Source organism: Mixophyes fleayi, chromosome 5 (genome assembly GCF_038048845.1).
Source record: "Mixophyes fleayi isolate aMixFle1 chromosome 5, aMixFle1.hap1, whole genome shotgun sequence".
Taxonomy (NCBI): Eukaryota; Metazoa; Chordata; class Amphibia; order Anura; family Limnodynastidae; genus Mixophyes; species Mixophyes fleayi.
In genome coordinates, this window is record NC_134406.1 from 166,167,697 (window position 1) to 166,191,894 (window position 24,198).

A 24,198-nucleotide genomic window follows, 5' to 3' on the forward strand; every position below is an offset into this window, starting at 1 on the left:
TATCTCCCCTAAGGGTTTCTACTTACAAGATGTATCTAAGACATGCGCCTCAAAATGAACCCATAGTTGGCCTCTCTGCATCACAGGTCTCATAACCGACTCAGAGGACTTCTGATAATCGCAGCACCTTCTCCATTTTCCACATCACTTAAGATATCAATATAAAAACAGAAAGAAAAAGCGATCTTGTGCTTTATCTTTTATTTAAAACAAGTAATGAAAATATAATGAGGAACCGTACTGGAGCTTAAATGAAACAAGCAGTGAGTATATGCATAATGAATCCGTCTCACAGACCACGTCAATCCCGCTAGTTTTGCTTCCACCGATCGGCTCCTCACTTCATAAAACCAACGCGTTTCAACTTTCAAATAAAGTCTTTATCAAGCTACAATCTCAAAGTTCCGTTTGTGGCCTTTATAATAGTCCTCCAATACTTTGCCTCCACTCCTTCACCAGAGAGAGGCTTGGTGTCAGATCGTATGCGGAAATACTTCCTCCATAGTGAGGTTGGGATTCTTCAAAATGGACATCTTTATTAGGATCACTAACTAATACAGACAAAAAACTTTCTAGGACTTGGTCTGCCCCTCTTGCTCTCCCGTAGATTCCTCCTCAATGTACATGTATCGCGTGTTTTCTCCACACATATACAAAGAAGACAATTTTTAAAAAAATGCATCCTTCAATAAATAACCAAATACTAATAAAAATTAATAAAATTCAATGAAGACATAACTCCATAACCTTCCATACTTCAGGTAAGTCTATATTGTACGTGAATAAGCTCTTCAGTCGAACTATATATCAGAAAGACTTCCATTTAAAGTCCCAACATAAAATAATCTGCATGCAGGATCATTCAAACCTATTTAGATCACAAAAACCATTTCAATTCGAATTCTGCATTAAGACCTTTGGGGAGAAGTGTCTCCATAACATATATAAACTTAATTTCTAGTTTAGCCAGGGAAGTGGTTATATCCCTATTTTTACAATTCTCCTCTATCTTTTTTTTAATCCCCAAAAACCCTTGTTGTGTCCACCAAAGCAAGAATGTGTACATTTAAAATGATTTGAAAGTGAGTGGGTCTCAAGACCTTTTTTGATATTGTAGAGATGCTCTCTTAATCTCACTTTAAGTGGTCTAGATGTTCTTCCTATGCACACCTTATTGCATGTGCATTCAATTGCGTAGATCACATTTTTAGTGTGGCATGTTATAAATTATTCAATATTGTGCTTTATACCATTCAACGTAACATTCGTAAACTTGCTACTACTACTTTTGCACATCTTGCAAGCAGCACATAAGCCACATCTATGAAACCCTTGTGTTCTAACTGAATGTCTCACTGTATCCGGAAGGTCACTACATACTAGCTTGTCCTTCAAATTAGGGGCTTTTCTGTATATAAACTGGGGTCTGTCTGGGAGAATGTCCCCAATAACCATATCCTTTTTTAAAATCCCCCAATGCTTCACAAAAATCTTTTCTATTCGCCTAAAATCACTATTTTATATATTGAGAGGAAAGCCCACTCTTTATTTGTTCTGTTTTCAATTGGATTTTTTTGCCTTTTAACCAGAAGGTCTTCCCTTTTAAACTCACTTAATTTCCTTTCTGCATTATTAAGCATATCAACATTGTACCCTTTACTAACAAAGGACCTTTTCATATCCTTTACTTGTTCATCCAATACGGTTTCTTCAGTGCAGTTACGTTTAACTCTCCATTTGTCCAAGAGGCACACTTTTCAACCAATTTATGTGATGGTTACTATTTGCATCTATATAGCTAATAGTATCTGTAGGTTTATGAAATGTTTTTGTTTGGAGACCATTTGCATCTATGTAGACTGTGATGTCTAGAAAATTCACACTATATCTACTCCAAGAGAAAATAAGTTCAATCCCAAGTATGTTAGAATTCAAATGTTGAAAAAACATGTCAAGCTCTCTTTCTGAGCCCTTCCAAATAAAAAAGATGTCATCTATGTAGCGGAACCAGGACACCAGGCTCGCCCCGAAATCATGACCATGCCAAACACTCTCATCCTCCCACATGGCTATGAAGATGTTAGCGTAACTCGGTGCGAACCTGGTGCCCATGGCAGTCCCCACACACTGCAGATAATAGGAACCCTGAAATCTGAAGTAATTATGGGTCAGAACAAACATGATACCCTCTACGATAAATTCTTGTAATTCTTCACTGTAATCAGTTGTGACCAGGCTTTTTTTAGCTGCTTCTACACCGTGATTATGTGCAATCACGGTGTAGAGTGATTTTATGTCTGCTGTTACGAGGATCATGTCCGCTTCCCACCTTATCTCAGACAAGTTTTTAAAAAAATTCATTGTTTCTCTGAGGTATGATCTAGAATTTTGAGCTATCGGTTGCAGGTACATATCAAGTACTTCGTGAAAGATTGATGGTAATGGAACCTGTCCCAGAGACAATTGGTCTGCCTGGGGGTTTGTTATCTTTATGGATTTTCGGCAGTATGTAAATAACAGGAATTCTTGGATGTTCAAGTTTAATATATTTAGCTGTTTGGGCATCAATAACTCCTTTACTTTCATATTTATCGATCATAGTAAGGAGGTTTGTACTGATCTGTTCTGTTGGATCTTTATTCAATTTTTTGTATGTACTTCCTGTTTCCAACTGGGAAAAGATTTCCTTTTTGTATTTATTCAAATCCATAATCACTACCCCCCCCCCCCCCCCCCCATTCTTATCCGCAGGTTTAACCACAATTTGATGATCTTCAGCTAGGCTTCTAATCGCTTCTCTCTCCTTCCGGTTGAGATTCCTTGTTCTTAATTTTATGTTTGACAAAAATTCTTCTAATATCATCTGCAACTAATTTGTTGATAGATTCTATAAAACAACCCTTCACATGTTGAGGAAAAAAAGTGGATTTGGTCTTAAACACCTGTGTTCTCACCTTCTATATTCTTCTCTACTTCACCATTTTCTTACGAATTTCTGCAAATCTATATGTCTCAAATGGATTTATCACATTTGTAGGGGCAAATTTAAGACCTTTTTTCAGTAGTGATTCCTCACCTTACATATGTCTTAAGTCTTCTAATCTGCCATTCAGCCTATTTTAAATGGATAAAAGTAGACGCTCTGCTGTTTGGTATCGTCGTGTGCACCACACTGACCATGGACCAGAGAATGCAACGGAGAGAATTGTCTGGGAGATCGGAAAGAAAATTATAGACAAGCATGTTAAAGGTAAAGGCTATAAAACAATCACCAAGCAGCTTGATATTTCTGTGATTACAGTTCCAAATATTAAGAAGCTAGTCCATGGGGCTGTAGCCAACCTCCCTGGACATGACCGCAAGAGGAAAATCAACCCCAGGTTAAACACAGTGATAATGGTAGAAAAAGAGCCAAAGAGATACAAGCCAGACTGGAATAGCTAAAATGCATATTTATGAGCCACAATGCTTCTGGGAGAATGCCCTTTGGACTCATGAGTCAAAACTGGAATTTTTTGTCGAGTCACATCAGCTTTATGTCAGAAGAAAAAAAATAACACTCTCAAAGATTAGAACACCATACCTGCTGTGAAACATGGAGGCGCTATCATGTTTTCTGGCTGATCTGCTGCATCTAACACAGGGTGCCTTGAATTTGTGCAGGGCACAATGAAATCTCATTATCGAGGTATTCTGGAGCAAAGCATACTGCCCAGTGTCGGAAAGCTCTTTCTCCATCGCAGGTTATAGGTCCTCCCAACAGGATAATGACCCAAGAATGGATAAGCACAAACATTGGACTATTCTGAAGTGGCCATCTATAAACCCTATCGAACATCTTCGAAAAGAGCTGAAACATGCAGTCTAAAGAAGGCACACACTAAGCTTGAGAAAGCTGGAGCAGTTCTTGCTCAGGAAGAGTGGGCCAAAACTACCTGTTGACAGGTGCAGAAGTCTCATTGAGAGCTATAGAAATTGCCACTAAAGGTTGTGCAACAAAATATTAGATTAAGGGGCCCATAACTTTTGTCCATGCCTATTTTTTCATTTGTTTTATTTTAAAATATTCTGTTAAATCAAAATTCAAATGCAAAGTCTGATTTCTATCAAATATGGAATAAACAATGGTGGATGTAAATTTCTTGTCAGTTTCATGTTAGGGTTGGTGTGCAAATAAAACTATAGCTCTCTATATACAGTATATAATATTCATATTCTCTTTAATGTTGCAGGATTCGATTGCAGGTTTTGAACAATGGATTCTCTACATAACGCAAATGGTTCCTTTGCTATCAATATCTTTAAGAAAATATCTGAAACGAATAAATGTAACTTGTTCTTCTCCCCAATAAGCATGTCCTCTGCTCTGGCAATGATTCATCTGGGAGCTAAGGGGGAAACTGCTGCTCAGATGTCAAAGGTGAGTTTTTAAAAGTACAGCACATTAACAGGAGGTGGAGTGAGTCTTGTGGTTTAAGGCTGGGTACACACTACATAAAATTTTTCCAATGCAATATCGTTAATGATTTTACCAACGACTGAAAGATGAATATATTACACAAGACTATGTATGAAATGATGTTATATTGTATGTCCTAATATTACAATATACCAGTGGTGGAGAGCTTTGATATTGTCACTGAGGCAACAAATATTGTAATACACAAGAGCCAATAAAAGCTTACTACCACCAGGGTTGCCAACTCTGAAATGAAAAACAAGCAACCGCTTGGTGAAAAACAAGCTCAAACCAATCCTAAAAAGACCAACTTACAGGGGACCGTCCTTTTCTATAACACCAATTTCTACACTGCGTCTCCATTTAGAAAACCTTTATAAACACAAGAGGAAGCATTTCTACACTGATATGGCAAAAGAAGAAGCAAATGCAGTAAATTACCCTTTTGAAATGGGGGGGAGGGGGCCCTGACATGGCTGCAGATTCTATAAATATCCCCAAATAGTTTCTTATTGACTATAATTGCACCACAGCATCGCCCCGGCAAGTAAAAAAGGGTAGATCCACAACATACGTGAACTGAGTATAATGTATGCAAGGACACTGGTTTGTCTATACAACACAGACCCATTATATAACAGTATAAAATAGGGCTCTGAGAGCAGTCGTCTAACATGACCAGCTTACTGAATGGGAGGAGAGGGTGTTATATTGTGGCGTTACCTGCATAAGTGCAGCGATCGTACAGACACAACACTTATTTCAGCAGGTTGTTGCAGATCCGTCTTTCTGTGATTTATTCCACATCCTCCTCTGACTCTGCCCACTCACCAACAAAGCGCCACTTCATTGGAGGAATTCACTGCACAAACCCGTCCACAAAAAAAAATTGCACCAATCACAAAATAGTAAGACGAAAAAGAAAAACAAAAAAAAAAACTATTATGCAGCCTGAGGACTTGAGGAACGTGTCCAAGCCCAAAAACAAGCTACCCGCGGCAGTGGAAAAAAACCCCCGCAACTTAACAAATAGAAGCCCAATTCTGCTTGTTATAAGTGGATTTGGCAACTATGACTACCACACTAGTATGCCTATAATTCCTGGTTATTTATAATGTGTGAGAGAAATCTAGGGGTCACTTATATCTCTCCCACCAATTGTCCTGCATTCTTATCACATTACATAATTGCTTGATCACCTGGATGGAGGGACATGCTGTTGTGTTTTATGGTGGTGGGGAGTGGAGTTGGCACATGGATGATATAATGAATTGTAACACACATCTGTACATCATTTATCAATACACAGCGGTTTAGAATATAATACCTGAATCTTTTTCCCCTCAAATGTAACACCATGTCAATTTATTTTTTCCAGGTGCTTCAGTTTGATAAAGCAAAAGATGTCCATGCATCATTTCAATCTCTTATCTCTGAAATCAACAAGCCAGGCACTGATTATCTCTTGAGAACTGCTAACCGCCTATATGGAGAAAAGTCCTTTACATTTCTTGATGTAAGTTAATTGTCAACATGGGGGGCAAGCAAAGGGACTTTCTTTGCAAACTACAACATGAAATGTAAACATACAAAATATATTTTTCCTGGACATCGTTGAAGCGCTGCTTGTCCGATGACCAGTCTTCGTATTGAGAAAGGGATATTTGGTATTTGTTCTAATCGCAATAACTGTTCAGAGATTTAACCCCTGGAATAGTGTGTATATTTACATTTTCTTTCCCCCTCTAGTACCAGACACCAAGTATGTTTTCTCTCTATATACCATGTATTACCTGGAGAATTTTGTGTATGTAATCGTCCTGTTACTGTAGATGACCATAGAGAATGATGGTCACACTTCTTTAGGTGGAGAAGACTGCAATGATGACTTGCGTTATGCAAAATTCACTTAGAAGTACTCTGTAGGGTATGACTGGCGCCCTCACCATTATACTGGTGGTCCCAATCCAGCACACACCTGAACCTGCATGGGGTGTGTGTGTGTGTGTGTGTGTGTCAGAGTGAATCAAAAACAACCACTTGACCACTTAACTACAATTAATTAAACTTTCCCTGTCTATGCCACACACTAACTTTGCCTTACCAATTATGTCACCACCAAGATTTTTTTTTTGTGAAGAGTTGACACTTACTCAGGAAGCTTTTGGTTCTCCCTTAAAAGTTACTAATCTATCACCATTTACTTTCTTCAGGTATCATAAACCCAAAATAATCTCCTCTGTTTCAATTGTGTAGCGTTTTTAAAACCAAGCTGTCCAAAATGTGAGTTCGTAAGAACACAGACTTGAACTTATGTTCCATATTAAATTACACTTAATAAGTCCACAATGCTTAAGATAAAACAGTTAACAAATGACATACAAAGACTTTAATGCCATAGTTTTCTTATAAAAATAAAAAACAGAAATAACTTTGGAGTAATCAAGTCTGTCTGTTGGGAGAAGCAGAATAAAGGGACACTCCTCACTATCATCCTCATCAACATTTATTTATATAGTGCCAGCAAATTCCATACTGCTTTAAAATTAGGACAAACACTGTAATAAACAATACTGGGTAATGCCCGCAAGCTTACAATCTGAGACTTGACAATTGACTCCCAAAAGTGAACAAATCTGTTAGCTTTACAGGACATATACATACTACAGATACCCACAGCCCCCCTTCCTGTAATGTCAGAACTAGAAAGTCTGTGTAAATGCAAATTCGGGGTTTAACTCCTATTCAAACCACCTTTCAAGTCAGGATTTCTTTATCCTGTCCTAACTTCGCACCAGAATGGCCTACAAATATGATTTTACCTCCACACAACAGATCATAAGTTTCCCTTCCTCTGCATACCAAACATGACTCCTGTACTTATGATATTTGAGAAAATGATATTTTCTGGTGTCCTTACTTCACCAGTTTGTTATTAACACTTAAACCAGCTGCCTGGCTCAGCAGTCATCCCAGATGTTTGTGTCCTTTAAAGAGATATTTCAAAGACTTCCTTTTGTGACCCATGCCATAAATATCGGACCACTGCTGGTCTGTAATCATGGGTCTTGGCTCTTATCTACAAACACCTCCTGGGAAGAACAGAGCAGTTTAACATAATAAAAGGGTTACATTCATTTAGCATTTTAACCCCTGTCTGTACACAGAGCTCCTGAGTCATATGAAGCTATTGCTATAAATGAATTCACAAACCCATATTTGCAGTTTTATATGATTGGTAATTAATTTGCATATGACACCAGTAAAGGGTTGCAAATAAAACTGTTTGGAAAGGAGGTTTAAAATGCAAGTAGGGTTGTTATTTAATTTGTATGTAGAAGTACAAATGTGATTTTTATATATTGTTTGGGCGCTGGACAACATTCTTCTGTCAGCATATACATAGAGGAGAATTTTGTGCACAATATGGCTATATTGGGTTTAAGCTTACCTCATCTGCCAGCGTCAAGGCAACTCCTGTAGGTGAGTCCCTAAGCTTGTGATACAAACTTATATTCAGGGTGTCTCATTTAGAACCTTCCCTTGAACATCCATTTGTATGTGGAAGTGTCAAGGTGAAACATACACACATAAGAAACGGCTCTCACACGCAACATCATGTTGTATTCTTTTGGTTTAGTTTCTCATTAGGTGAAACGCTATGGAATTTGCTGGCACTGTATAAATAAATGTTGATGATGGTGGACGTCTCTTCTACCCAGCCCTTTCCAATAAGACTCAAGGGAAGAAGGTCAAATGGGTACATACTGTAACAATGTAGGAAGATAAATTGGGTATTGGTTGAGGGGACACATTGTAGCATACGTGAACAATGCACAGTCTGTTGCTGCTTTTTTCCTCCTCTATTATATATATATATATATATATATATATATATATATATAATTTTTTTTTTTTTTTTTTTTTAATTTTTCTTACTCTCCAATAAACAAAACGGGTCCAGGTTCACCGATCTGTAATAAATTACTCAACATGTGATTAAATGTCTCCATATTACAATATACTTGTGGTGAACAGCTTTTCATTGCAATCTACATGTGTCAAACTGCCAATGGCTAAAATGGCAGCTATCACAATCACACTACTGGATCTGTCTGGTGGCCAAACAGTATTTTTGTTGATGAACCGCCAAGTCAGGCAAATGTTTTATTTATTTGTATGTTTATAAGTAGCTATGATGTATTTATTTATTTTTTTTATATTTTTTTATACCCCTAGTGACATTTAATTGATTTATATGTACCAATTTATTTTATGATTTATTTATAATCACTTTTGGAGGGAGGTAAAGGTAAGTTTTATTGTTGGTGTTGCCAAATTCTGAACACTAAGTCAGGCAAAGATTAATTTCATCACTGAATTAATAATGTACATTAAGGTCAGCAATGTGTGTAACCAGTGGTTGAAGTACGCCATACCGCCACTTCTACTGCTTTGCTTGTAAAACTTTCAAATTCCTTTCACTTACATTTTCCATACCACCACTTCTAAATGTCCACTTCGACCACTGTGTGACTATAATTATATCTGTTCATTTCTAAGATCCGACCATCTTGACACTGTGTACCTGAAGTTTTTATTTTATTTAACAGGAATTCTTGGGATCAACCCAGAAACATTATCATGCAGATTTACAGTCTGTAGACTTCGCTGGGAAGGCAGAAGAATGCAGAAAAGAAATCAATAACTGGGTGGAACAAAAAACTGAAGGTGGTGTCAGAATATACCTTTGTTAAAAATCTATTATTACATCGCACTAGGGCTAAAGAAGTTAAGGATTCAGGATAAATGTTGACCTGTTGGATCCCTGTTGGACCAGTAATATAAAGAAGACAACTGAAGTGTCAAATAACCATGTCCCCTGCTACATACCGTATATACTCGTGTATAAGCCGAGTTTTTCAGCATACTTTTGTATGCTGAAAAAGGGCACTCGGCTTATACACGGGTGAACTTACCTGGTGTCCGGTCCCTCGGCTTCAACTTCTGCATATGCGTTCCAACACAGGAAGTTCGGCATTTGGAACGCAAACTTGCGTTCCAAATGCCGAACTTCCTGTTGTTGGAACGCATATGCGTTCCACTGCGGGGTGGATTTACAAGCCGTTCGATCACATCTTCTGGGTCTCCAGGTTTTGCCTTGATTTAAACAGCACCAGTACCTCTTCTACTTCTTAATGATGGTTCTGACAGGGTAAGTTCCTAACTGGAAGCATTTTGCTATATTTGTATAGCTTTTCTCTGCCTTGTAACTCGAGTTACCGTTGTTTTGAAGTCCTCAGTCAGTTGCTTAGAAGAACTTGCATGCTTGTTGAGAGGAGGCATAATATCCTTATATATTTTCTGACTCTCTCTCTCTCTCTCTCTCTCTCTCTCTCTCTCTCTCTCTCTGATTTTATAATCATTTATGAATGTTCCTTGTCATCTAGCTAAAAATGATTTCATAGATTGAACCTATCATTTTTATTTAGGTTTTTAAATTAGCGCTCTTTTCCACCCTAGGCTTATACTCGAGTCAATAAGTTTTCCCAGTTTTATGTAGTAAAATTAGGTGCCTCGGCTTATATTCGGGTCGACTTATACTCGAGTATATACGGTAGTTAGGAACATATCAATTTTGGTGAAATAAGTTAAACATGTAGTGTGAATATATTGGAGTGAAAAACGCAGCACACGTTAGTTTGACATAAGGTACCCAGCTTGTGTCGTGCATTGCAACTAAGAAAGAATTAACATGACTTCTCGTGCAGTCATTTCAATAGCAAGTTTGCCTGTAGGAGAGACGGGGGCTCAGGTAATGGAAAGAAAAGGAGCAGAAAAAGAACATATGCTAGTAGGAAATGAGGTAACCATAAATCCAGGGTCACTTTTTTTTTTAATGCTTAAAATTGAGAAATAGGCCAACATAAAAATTATTAAACCAGGGACAGCTTACAGAATTTGAAAGTATATATTTAGCTGTAGGAATCTTGTTTTTTCCTTTGATCTTGCATCACTTTGTACCTCTTGGGCACAAGTAGGGCTAAAGCTGGTGGTGTGCAGACAAAAATGATGGTACATTTTTGGGATAACATGCATTAATCATTATATGATGGTGATGAAAAATATTTTGGTGCCCCATAGAATGGGGGACATCCTTTTGGGATGCTGGAAGATGACAATATTTTTAAATCATCTTGTTGGGGTAATGGACATGATGTATGCTCCCTCCTACATTATTATTCTAAAGAACAATGCAGGGAATTTGAATCTGCCTCTAAGACTGACATATAGTAAACCTAAAAATGATATATATTTGCTACACAACCTGGTTACATACCCTTGACTTGTAAAGGTAATCCATATTTGTATACTAGATATGCACTTGTGGTTGTTTAGCACATAGTGACTTAAAACACTTAAAATTTGGTTCATATTTCGGCACACTTTCTGTTTGTAATTTGCCTTTTGCTCTGTTCAACCTCCTCTCTTGCTTCCCTGCAGTTTACCCTACTAGTTTTAGTGTTTTTAAAATATTATGCTCACTCCATGCATCACCTTTAGAATTTTGCGCTCATCACACTTTTTTCAACTATTCTTTCAGGTAAAATCCAGGACCTGTTACCTAGCGGTAGTGTGGATGCACTAACCAGACTAGTGCTTGTCAATGCAATCTATTTCAAAGGAAACTGGGCAAACCAGTTCGATAAAGCATGTACTCGTGAAATGCCGTTCAGATTGAATAAGGTATGTGCTGGAAGTGTTTATTTTTATGAATGCCACTTTTCATATATTACTAATGCTAACATTTCACATGCTGGTGATTAAAGTTAAACTATATATTTAAACATGTTGGTCGGGTTAAGTGGTTTGCTGATCTAGTTTGTCTTATACTCCTAACCCCAATACATAGCTTTCCGTGCTTGCCTATGGAACGAGTGAATCGATGATTGCAAATAGGTTTTGCCTGCCTTAGACAAATCACACACAAGTTTGATCTGGGTTTTAATAACAATAGGTGGTTACATTTCTATTTGTGTTTGCCATAATTACGATATAAATGTTCAGTCCAAAACTTCAAAATATAGTAGTAAAGATCTTACCAGGTGCACAAAAAGAAGAGTACACTTGGGTACCAAGAAGCCACATAAGCCATTACCATATTAAAAGTCAAATTTGAGCTGAGAAACAGATTTTACTGTGGACAGATATTTTCACTGTCCCATATAATTAAAAAATTGCTTTGCCAGTTTATTTTTATTTTTATTTTTTTAGTAATGTTACCTTTTTATAAGAACTGTAGCTAAATTGTTTAGCTTTTTTTTTTTTTTTTTTTTTTTTTTTTTTTTTTTTTTTTTTTTTTTTATATTGCAATGAATATCACAACATTGCTACCACCTAGGTTTAGTAATAAAAGGTCTATAAATGTGCCAAATACTTTCCGTTTTAGAATGAAACCAAGCCTGTGCAGATGATGTATAAGAAGGCCAAATATCAAATGACGTATATAGGAGAATTGTTCACCAAGGTCCTTGAGTTACCATATGTTAATAATGAGTTGAATATGGTCATAATGCTCCCCGATGATATTCAGGATGGAACTACTGGGCTTGAAAAGGTAGGAAACAATATATACTTCTATGTATTAAATAATCTCCTTCCCAAAGATGATATATTAATGTTTATGTATCTGTAATAAAGTGACTAGTTCTCCATGAAGGTGGGTTGAGTACAATCTGAATAATCACCTACATTTGTTGCTCATAAAATAGGTGGGAACAAATATTCACTATACAAAGCTGTACTATAGGGAATGACTGTACTTTTTAAATACAATTATATATATATATATATATATATCTCTTGTGTGCGCGCGTATGTATATAACCATTGATGTTTATGGATTTGTATTAACTTCTTGCTCTGATGCAGATCGCTTACATTGTAGAAATTACGCTTACCCTTATTGTTTCATTAGCCTTTATGGGGGGAATTCAATTGGCCATGTTACTACCGAAAGTAACGCGGCCTGCGCACTATTACCGTTACTATGGTAATAGTGTGCATTATTACCGTTAGTACGGTATTGGTTAACGCTGACGCTGACTACATTCGAACTGGACCCACTGAATTTACCGATAAGTATTACGGTAATAGGTGCGCAGGCCGCGCTTACTTTCGGTCAGTAACGCTGCAATTGAATTCCGCCCTATGTATCACCAATATGTTCTGCAGTGCAGTTAATTTAGAGAAATTGTGCATACAATTTAAAAAAAACAAAACAAAAAAAAAAACATACAATGACACAGATGATGAGGGCTCTGCTTGGTAGTTGACAATAATTATTTATTTTTGTAAGGCCTAGGAAACGGAAGAAATTTGGTGTTACTGACAGTGAGGGAGATTTATGGAGTATTGGTGACTTTGCAAGGTGGAAAGATGAGCTCTGTTTATAGACATGTTGACCTTAAGGCTGGGTACCCACTACATGGTTTGCAGACGATTATCGGGCCAATCGGATGATAAACAAACATTCGGCCCAATATCTCATTGGTGTGTATGCTTCAACGATGAACGATTATTGTTCCAAAGCATATCGTATCATTTCATTTGATTTTTAAACCGGATTGAAACTTTTGTTCAAAGATGGAACAATGTTCCAATCCTGCAGTGTGTATGCACTCACAACTGGCAATGTCCATAGATCTCTATTGAGTGTGTAGAGTCGCAATCATTTCAGCGGATGGTTATTACAGATGAAGAGCACAGATATAAAGGCAAAACGTGTTCAGCGTGTACACATGAATCGGTGTACTGACCTGGACTTTTTTTTTTTTTTCTCCCCTCACTAGTCATTGGTTAAATCATTAACTATATTGCATCGAGAGACATTTTCTGTAGTGTGTACCTAGCTTTAGGTACCGTTGGGACATCCATGTGGCAATACCAGAGAGACAGTTGGGTACAGGAGAGGAAAACCAGGGAGGGAGACGTAGATTTGGGTGTCTGGACGCTGAAAGACCAAATTAGTAAGGAAAGAGGTGTAAAGTGAGAGACAGAGGACCAAGAACAGAGGCCTGAAGGATCCCAGTAGATAGTGAGACATAAAGGTCTATGAAATAAATCACAAGGCAGAAGTGCATGTTATGAACAGTAAATCATTGCAGAAATGTAAGTCCACAGCACATATGCGCATGACTTTTCTTGACCAAAAGACAAGTGACCATGGGGAGTGAGTGTCCTACCTGATGGGCAGATCGTGGAGTTCCGTATGGAGAGCAATATTGAGTATAAATGGAAAATTGATCTTCGATGGGTAGATATTTTATTATTGGGGTGGTGGTTCTTACAGTCAGGGCTCAGACTCTGTCTTGACCAGTGTGAGCCGTGAGCGAAATTATATGGAGATGGAGAGTATAAGGATAAACAAATAATATCAAGGTAAGGGTACCATAAGTTGATTGCCTAAACTTGATAGGTGGTGAGAAATGCAAATACAGTGAATAACTTGGTAATTAATCTAGTTATTGATCGGTATACAATGAGTCCACAGTGGTGTTGATGTAGAGAAGAGAGGGTGGTATACAGATGGAGGTCCGCCGCTGATTGGTCGTTATGTGTCAGCGTGCACTATTGGGGAGTAGTGGCGGCTGCGAGTCTCCCACGATCTGGTGATGATGTGCAATTACCTTATGTAGGTAGTTAAACCGCTTGAAACTACCATGGATGATTGATCCTATTCCAGGTGGCGGATGCGCTCTGTAGATGAAGTGTGCAGCGTGGTTGGTCTGCCCGTTGTGGGTGTTGCGATCGGGGTGACCAGTGGTGTTCCATGGTGAGGTTGCATGGGTGGTCAGTATGGAGTCGTTGTATAATATGGTACTGCTAGAAGTTGGTTAACTTATGACCATTTAGATGCATTGAGTGGCCATTTTTATAAGGTAACACTGCTCTTCTCATGTAAACGACTGTTTGTTTGTTTAATCAGTGACCTCATGTGCAAACCGTCCTACTGAATTTAATGCATGTAGATATGAGTTTTTAAGCCCAAAAAAATTAAAAACATGGCTTTAAAATGTTCAAACCACACACAATGTATCCCAAACACAAACAAACAAGTATTAACACAAAAAAAAAAAGCTGATAGATTTAATATAATATAAAAGCAAGTTATGTGCAGCCTTGGTTATGGGTATTTGTGTTTGGCTTGAACCAATACAGAAGACAAATATGGCATTTCTGGAAGTGGTGCACTAATTTTATAGTTCAAATATATATTTAGCATATGCATCCTGAAGTTGCAGAAAATCTCTCATCCATGCAGAATTCAATTTAGCCACTCTGATGAGACTGAAGACACTTACATGTCCTCTTTCTCACCCTGCTCCTTCTCATGGCTGCTGGTGATATCTCGCCTAACCTTGGACCCCGTACAATCTTTCAATCCATCCCATACTTCCAATCCCATCAACCTTATTCACATATCTCCACTACCCTCTTTCCTTCTCCTGTGCACTATGGAACGTGAGATCTGTTTGCAGCAAACTTGCATCCATCCATGATCTATTCATTTCTAAATCCCTCAACTTCCTTGCCATTACATAAAATTGGCCTTAGCTCTTCTGACACTACATTCCCTGCAGCTCTCTCCTATGGGGGACTCTCCCTCAGCCACACTCCCAGACCTTGAAACAAGTTGGTGGAGTATGCCCTCTACTTTCTCCAAGTTGCGCCTTCCAAGTCATACCCTCTGAACCCTTCCTCTCCTTCTCTTACTTTGAAGTCCACACTGTCCGTCTATTTATTCCTCTCCACCTTCGTGTTGCTGTCATTTATCGCCCCCCCAGGTCCAGTTTGCCAATTCTTTGAAAACTTTGCGACCTGGCTTGCTTATTTACTATCCTTTGACCGACTTACTCTCATACTAGGCGATTTCAACATCCCAATGAATAATCCCACTGTCTCTTCGGCCACTAAACTTCTTCTTTCCCTTACTTCCTCCTTTCGTCTCTCCCAATGGACCTCATCTTTCACCCACTATGATGGGCACTCTCTTGACCTTTGTCTTCTCCTGCTACTACTCCATTTCTAGTTTCTCCAATTTAGCCTGCCCACTCTCCTTTCCTTCAGCCTCATCTTACCTTATGCCCTCCCCGCTACACCCAAATTCACACATACACAACAAAACCTTAGAACTCTGAACCCAATCTATTTCTCATTTTCACTAAAACTGTATTCTCCAATGACTGCATTGTCCTGTCCTAATCAGGCTGCCTCATTAAAGGGAGAAGAAAAAAACCACTCCAGCCCTTGACAATGCAGCTACTACATATAATCTACGACGATCCAGACTCCTGAAAAGTGCTCCTGGGCTGCAGAATGCCACTGGAGGAAATCTCATTCATATCCTGATTTTCCTCCATAGAAATGCATCCTTTCATCTTACAGCACTGCCCTTTCAATTGCCAAACAAACATTCTTCAAATCTCTAATATCATCCAGTCTTCTAGCCCACATCTCCTCTTTGCCATCTTCAACTTGCTTATCTGCCTACCTGCACCTCCTCCCCCCTTCCTCCCTCACTCCACCTGCTCTACCCACCTTTACCTATACTCCCAAATTCAACCTTAATTCTTTCTCTTCAGTAACTAAAAACAAAGTCTCTGAACTCCTCCTCCTTCTTGCCCTACAAACTGTCTCCTCAACATTATTCCCTCCCAACTTCTCCGGTCCATCTCTCTAACCTCGTCAGTTTGTTTCCACTGGCACATTTGCATCTTCCTTTTAAACATGCACTCATCTCACCAATTCTAAAGAATCTCTCCCTCTCCTAATCACTTAAGTAGGTTGGAGGCTAATGCCTGTCTCACTTTTATCTCATCTCATTCCATTCTCGACTCTGCAGTCAGGCTTTTGCCCCCAACATTCCACTCAAATTGCTCTCACAAAAGTGATCAATGCTCTACTTTCTGAAAAGTCTATGGTTCATTTCTCCATACTCTCTCCTGGACCTTTCTGCTGCTTTTGACACTGTTGATCACACTTCTCCTACACACCCTTCACTCCTTTGGCCTTTCTGACAAAGTTCTTTCCTGGTTCACTTATTACCTATCAAACTGCTCCTTTAGGGTTTCTGTCTCTGGCACATCCTCCCCTCCATTCCCACTATCTGTTGGAGTCTCACAAGGCTCTGTTCTTGACCCTTTACTTTTTTCATTATTCACCTCTTCACTTGGGGCACTAATTCGCTCATTCGGCCTCCAATACCACCTCTACACTGATGACACCCAAATCTATAGTTCTTCCCCTGAACTCTCTCCTTTTGTACTATCTCTCGTGTAACCAACGGACTTTCTGCTATCTCCACATGGATGTCCCAACACTACCTAAAGCTCAACATGTCCAAAACAGAGCTTATTATCTTCCCTTCTGAAAGAGTCAACATCTGCCCTCAAATCTCCCTGTCAGTTACAGCACAATATCATCAGTCTCCAAGCCCACTGCCTTGATATCATACTTGACTCCACACTCTGCTTCATTCCTCATATCCAGACTCTCTCCCAGTCCTGTCGACTCCACCTTAAAAACATGGCCAGAATACACCCTTTTCTTACTCAACATGCTACCAAAACACTTACCCATTCTTGCATCATCTCACTTTTTGACTATTGCACCCTCCTGCTATCTGGCATTCCTGACACCCATATATCCACACTTCAATCCATCCTGAATGCTGCTGCAAGGCTGATCTTCCTCTCACCGCTCCACATCTGCTGCACCACTTTGCAAATCCCTACACTTGCTTCTTGTATCCTCCAGAATCAAATTTAAATTACTCACCCTTGCCTACAAAACCCTCAACACTCCCTCTGCATACATCTCGTATCCAAATACTGTCCCTTTCGCCCTCTTGGATCTACCTCTGACCTTCATCTTGTCTCTTCTCTGGTAACTACCTCTCACTCCTGCCTAGAAGAATTCTCCCGTGCTGCTCCCCACTTATGAAATTCCCTACCACAGTCAATCAGACTTTCCCACAGTCTTCAAATCTTTAGATGCTCTTTGAAAACCCATTTTTTTTATTTTTTATTTTTAAACTGTGTAGATACTCTGGGTCTAAAATGCACCAGATTCACTGCATTTAGACCTGCTCATTCACCTAATCCTATATTTGATGTTCACTGCATGCACCTGGTTCCTGATCCAACAAGTAACTGAGAAAGAGGTGTTCCATATGTACTAGGAAAGTTCTGGAATTGTTCAGTGTATGGACTGCAATAAGCTCATTGACATACACTATTACCAGATTTGTCTATTGTGGGCTGCTAATGAACAATTGTATAACAGTGATACATGCAATCAGGAGAAGATACGGGAAACAGACTGAGTGGCCCACCTTTTTTTCTCTCTCGTATCATTTTTAGATTTTTCTATAAAGACTTGATTCTATGGAACCTATTGTGCCTATTGTCAACCTTATATTTGGGGGGAGTCTGGAGGGGTGTGTGCTGACTGATGGGTGTGACCACATGACCTCCTCTCACTAGTGGGCAATGTGCACAGCCTGGGGGGGTGTGACTTCATGGGCCAATAGAAAATTGTGAGCTCTGCTATTGGTCTGTACAGAAACACTCCTCTTTTTTTTTTTTTTTTATTTAAACCTGTACTGCACAGGGTGGATGGGGCTGAAGCCGTTGTATACTGTGCAATGTAATCTTCCTTCTGCCGTGGGGGCCTGCAACAGTGAAGGACTGTATATATTACTACCTTGAAAACTAGGTGGTACTGGGTTGGTCAGTAATAGATAATCATCCTCCTCTCTCTGCACCCCGGTGTACAACACCTAGCTTTACATGCACAGTCATCGTATTGTGGAAAAACTCTCAATGACCTGTTGTAATGTTTTGTTTTTTCAGCTTGAAAAAGAGTTAACCTACAGCAAATTTTTGGAATGGACAAATCCAGAAAGGATGGACATAACAGAAATGGAGTTGTCTGTGCCGAAATTTAAGCTTAAAGACAGTTATGATCTGAAATCTGTCCTTAGTGACATGGGGATGCCTGATGCCTTTGATCAAAGCAAATGTGACTTCTCAGGAATGTCTAATAATAATGACCTAGTCCTGTCTAAAGTAGTGCACAAGGCTTTTGTGGAAGTGAATGAGGAAGGTACAGAGGCTGCTGCAGCCACTGCAGGGATCATGATGCTACGCTGTATGATGATCGTGCCAAAGATTATCTGTGACCATCCTTTTCTGTTTTTTATCACTCATGCACAAAGCCGCAGCATTTTGTTTTGTGGCAGATTCACTTCACCGTAAACACTTCCTCCTTACAATCTTAAGGGACACAAAACCTATAACACAAGTTGAACCAATGAAAAGGCATCTTGTAATATTCACATATTATACCAGTAAACATTTCATATCTGAAAGCATTTAAGGCATTCAAAGGACCTGTATAATCTGTGAATATTACTTCCTGTGACGCACCTTCTAATTAAGATGTACAATAGTAATCATCTGATCATTCAATGAATTAAAATTACTAAATATATTTTCCTGATCCATGTGGCATATTTGCAGAATTTAATCTTTGTATGACTTCCAGTGGATCAGTAGAATGTATTTCAATAACATTTTTGAGATTAGAAAAATACATTTCATAATTTTTGTGTGCCATTCCACTGACTATTTTGTAGTTTACATAGTATATAGTCCTTCCTGTTTAAAGGGCATTTTCTTCCTCTAATATTTCTTGGGACACAGATAATTTAAGCAAGTGATATGTTAAAATGGATTTGAAGCTGTATAACATTTAAATTGAGAAATTCCTTTGGTCATCCATATAATCTGATCATTATCACTCCAGTAGTTCTCCCATAAGTATGAAATGAGCACCCTGTACACCCATGTGACCTAATGTTTGTTCAGACCATAGCATTTAACATAATTTTTGGTATCATTGAAGTAAAATAATCAAATCTGTGCCACTTATCCTGTTAAGTTTTGGGATCAGGAGTCTGACTAATAGGAAAATAAACATTGTGAGGTTTTTTTGTTTAAAAAAATTTGGGTGGTAAAAGCGTATTGTCCTGGGACAACAGGGACACACAGGATCCCTGCTTTTGACCTACTTCACATACATGTTGGTTAGTGGCAGGTCTGTAGTCCAGTAAAGATTTGGAATGGTTTGTTCCAGGTAGTCATTAGTAATTTTGTCATGTACAGGTCTTATATTTTAAGATCACTCCAAAGCCAAATCTGAAATGTCTGTCTGTATTTCCTGGTCATGCACTATTAAGAAAGGCCTTTTATGTTAAATTAAGACTACTTTATTTTTGATCAAATAATTTCAGATATGATGTGTTCTTACACAACACTTATTTTGTTTTAAAATAAAGGGCCATAATAAATGCTTTATGTTCAATGTTTTCATATGAAAATAAAATGTGTCGTCCTATAAAACTACAGACATGTTGTCTTTGTCATTTGCTTTATTAATGTTTGTTTAATAACTAAATGAATATGATGTATTGCAGAGATTTGTACATTTTGTTACCCCAATTGGCATTGGTTATGGACTAGTTCAAATGTTTACATACTGGTAACAGAGGCTCACTAAGCTGCAAACCTGTCTTCTGCATAATAACAGTAATCTATAGTAGAGCGTTTCTTAACGCATAATCTACCTCTAATCAGATGCAGCCCACATTTATTTGCAGTCTTTTCATTGAAAATTATTCTATTAATATTTAAAGAACAAGCTCTGTGTATAGTTATGGTGGTCAGACTTCAACTTTAATACAGGACTGTGAATGTTGTAGAGCTGCATTGGTTATCACAGTGGTGTAGCTAAATACCCCTGGGTTCCAGTGCAAATATAAGTCCCCACCACTCCTAATAACACCATACCACCGCACACATGTCCCAGACCAATCCTGAGCACATGCTTGTGAACACCTACTTTCCATACCAACTGGAAAACGGGACTCCTGTCAATCCCACCAATTATGCGAAGCAGCTAATGTATAGCAGACTCTTAATTGCCCTGATTTCTAAGTGTACCTGCTATCCGCGAGATTGCTGCTTTCTCGTAGGGCTGATGGCTCTAGTGTCACGTCTGATAGGAGCGTTTGTACATTGTTCATGTGAGACATATTTGGCAAATCAAAGCACTGCAAGCTGTCAACTAAATGTGGCTAACTGTTCCCAGTGGTGTTCGTTACAAATAGTGTTCAAATGTCAAATCAGTAGCAGGGAGATCTACTATAGTTTTTACAGCCAGACAGCCCCCCACCCCCATATTAGTGCCAATCTTCTATGCATGTATGGAGATCCCTCCTGTACAATCTGCATGTGGCACTGGTATGAAAGAGACCCATAGATAAATAGGCGCTAAAAGGACAGACCCATACATACAAATAAAGGGATACACACTTAAAAGACCCACGAAGCATAATGACGTTAACTGATAATCAGTAACCCTGAGTTTGCCACCTCTATGCATGCAAGGTATCTCCTGTTAACACAGAAAAGGATCCTATTGTAAACAAACTTCTGGGGGTATATTTACTAAATTGGGGGTTTGAAAAAGTGGAGATGTTGCCTACAGCAACCAATCAGATTCTAGTTATTTAGTACATTTTTACAAAATGATTGCTAGAGTCTGGCTGCTATAGGCAACATCTCCACATTTTCAAATATTTAGTAAATATACCCCCTGGAATTATTCTCCCCACATTGCTGCTCATAGCCTCATGAAATAGGAATATATTCCACCTTTCAATTCTTTAATATTGAGAAGGATGGTCAAAGTTCATATTGAAATGCATTATTAAATAAACTTTTTTTTTTCCCCCCAAAACACTTCAAATATACTAAATTCCATTTTCAATCATTTAAAAGCAAAACACCATTAAAGAGGTCACATTTAGCCCTTAAAGTTTTATTTGTATTTTTTTTTGTTTTTTGTTTTTGTTTTTGTTTTTGTTGATGTCTAAGAAGCTTTAATGTCGTGTCTGTACATTTTATATTACCTACCCCGTTTAAAACATTGTGACAAGTGTAGTGTGTTCACTATTTATATCTAGCATTGAAAGAACAAAATGGATATATTAAATAGCTCTGGTAAAGGTAAAATTATTTCACATATCTTGTGTGGTTACTCTTAACTTAAATTTGCATGCTTTAGATTTGGTTATAAATCTGGAAAACCAAAAGTGATACAAATGCTGCAGTCTATTGCATTGTGTGATTTGTGAAACAAATGAAGTTATTTCTTTTCAGAAATGTGACCCATCACATTAATTACGGTTATATTGCCAATTACATGTAACTAATTTATTAGTAATTTATGTACATTTTGATCTGGGTCTTCTGATTTTTCTAATTTATATTTATTTTTGCAATCAATTCAGTGTGTTAGAAATGTTGGAATAGTGGTGGGGGGGGAAGGGAAGCGTAATTATCAATATTGAATTATGTTGTCTATATTTTATTTTTATTTTTTTACAAACGTGTCTTTTGCTCCTTTATTGTCCCAACTTTTTTCCAAGACATTATTTTTAGATGCCTATGACTATAGTGTCAGTGCCCCTTATTTTTTTCAAAATTGCGTAACATTAAGTCTATATAGCCAACTTGTTGTGGCTAACCCTTATATATAATGTTTTTTATACCTGATACCTGTAAGGCTGTTTTACCTGAGATTTGCCTGTAAAATGCCAACATCAAAGGGACAGCGGCAGTTTCTTTCTCATATTACCGTATTCTGCCAAATCGTTAAACATTTCAACCATAAGGCAACAGAAAATTAATAAATGTGTCTGCTGATCATATCAATTGGGAAGATCATTGTTTTAATTACAAAATGAGTGAATATATCTTCCAAGATTGTACACTACAGGATAGCTTTGAATAATTGTGGCAAGTCTATATAGTCAAGTTTAGTTTGCTTCTAGGTCGCTTACTGCTGTTCAGCACAAAAGCTGAGTGAAATCAAATGAAGTATGAAGTGATTAATATTTATTGGTTAATGGCATTTATAATTTTATCCCAATTTTAATTTATAGCTAGTGCCTCACTTCCATTTTAGATCAAAATAAATCTCATTTGAACCAATGGTACGTGATATTCTATTGTAAGCAACAATGGTCACAACAAGATTAGGTTAATTTGTAGAACACCCAGTTCACCCCACCAATCTAAATAATAATATTAAAAAAAAAAACCTCTTTAAAATAAGGTATTACCTTTTTATAGTAACCTTTTTTTTTATTTTTAATTCATTTTTGACACTTTCGTTTCTTATAAGTGATTTTCTTTATTTTTGGGGGTTTCTGGTAAAGATAAAACTGGTATTTATTTACTTATTGATGACAAATGACCATTGTAGTTGGTCTGATCAACATTCACTATTTCTCCCCAAGCAGTACAACTGATAATCTAATAACACTGTTTTGTATTTGTTCCCAGCTTGAACAGGAACTAACTTATGAGAAATTTGCAAACTGGACAAATCCAGAGAATTTTGAAAGGACAGAAATGGAACTCTTGTTACCTAAATTCAAGCTAGAAGACTTCTATGATCTGGAGTCTGTTCTTGGCAATTTAGGGATGATCGATGCCTTTGATATTGGCAAATGTGATTTTACTGGCATGTCTGGTAGTCGTGACTTGGTTCTATCTAAAGTGGTGCACAAATCCTTTGTAGAGGTGAATGAGGAGGGTACTGAGGCAGCTGCAGCCACAGGCGCTGTAATTATGCTTCGTTCTGCACGTTTTGTGCAAAAATTCACTTGTGACCATCCTTTCCTTTTCTTTATCATACACAAGCAAAGCCGCAGTATCCTGTTCTTTGGCAGATTCACTTCACCATAAAATGCTTAAAGAAAACTCCTTACAGTAAACACTTGCTTTGCAGTTCCAATTCTCCTAACTTTACAATGACAAACTACTGTGTAATTTAAAAGTTATTTAAAAAAAAAAAATGCTTATTGTGTACTATTGATAATAAAACCTATTCTTATTGATTCCTTTTTAAGTTCTGTTGCCTTTATGTACTGCCAAAGATGTACATGCTTTCTTTTGTTTTGGTGTTTGTTTGTTTTTTTTGTTTTTATATAAAGAGAATCCATAATTTTAAACAAATTAACACTTGAAAGGATAATTTTCTAAACTGTGGAGAAGTTCTCATTGGTCTGTTCTTGACTGATTTTCTTGGAATGAAAACATAACACTCAAGAGCTTTCTGTATCTGTAGGTAATGGTGTATAATAATATACTAGGTAATATGATTTTACCCTCATTTCATTGAAGCAGGACCTATAAGCCTTTTTATTTATTTAAATTCTTTAGGAATTAAAAAATATATACATTGTATGCTGTTACTGTGCATTGAAAGTAGAGTACTTTTTTACACGCCAACTTTACAGTCTAAAAATGTAAAATCAATAACTGTATCTTTTTATTTTAGGGAAAAAAAGATTGGATTTTACTAATCTGATTGGAAACTAATTGCATGTGTTTCAGCATCTTAGATGTGAACCACCAATTCTTTAAATTCTATTTTGAAATATAAGAATTTAGTTTGACTGTCTGTAACAAAGGTTTTAATAGCGGTGCTGTATAATAATACATCTAATTCTTGCAGCAACTAGTCCTAAAGAAGGACATTATCGAATTCATGTTCTTAATGCCTATATTTGAAATTGAATTTGTCCTGATACTTTAAGGTAT

At 37.7% G+C, this 24,198-nt stretch overlaps 1 protein-coding gene across 2 annotated transcripts in view; it reads left to right on the forward strand.

Annotated features, from left to right (window-relative positions):
• LOC142158735 (serpin B6-like) overlaps positions 1–23,503 on the forward strand; it is a 33,671-nt gene extending 10,168 nt beyond the window's left edge. The window contains exons 2-7 of one of the 2 annotated variants that reach the window (XM_075212975.1): positions 4,233–4,420; positions 5,838–5,975; positions 9,073–9,190; positions 11,064–11,206; positions 11,910–12,077; positions 22,936–23,503. In XM_075212975.1, coding sequence (XP_075069076.1) covers positions 4,256–4,420; positions 5,838–5,975; positions 9,073–9,190; positions 11,064–11,206; positions 11,910–12,077; positions 22,936–23,340 — 1,137 coding nt within the window. In that variant the 5' untranslated portion in view covers positions 4,233–4,255 and the 3' untranslated portion in view covers positions 23,341–23,503. Of the gene's footprint in view, positions 1–4,232; positions 4,421–5,837; positions 5,976–9,072; positions 9,191–11,063; positions 11,207–11,909; positions 12,078–18,375; positions 19,932–22,935 lie in introns of those variants that run through there. The other variant, XM_075212974.1, reaches the window with a different exon arrangement.
• The last annotated feature ends 695 nt before the right edge of the window (positions 23,504–24,198 follow it).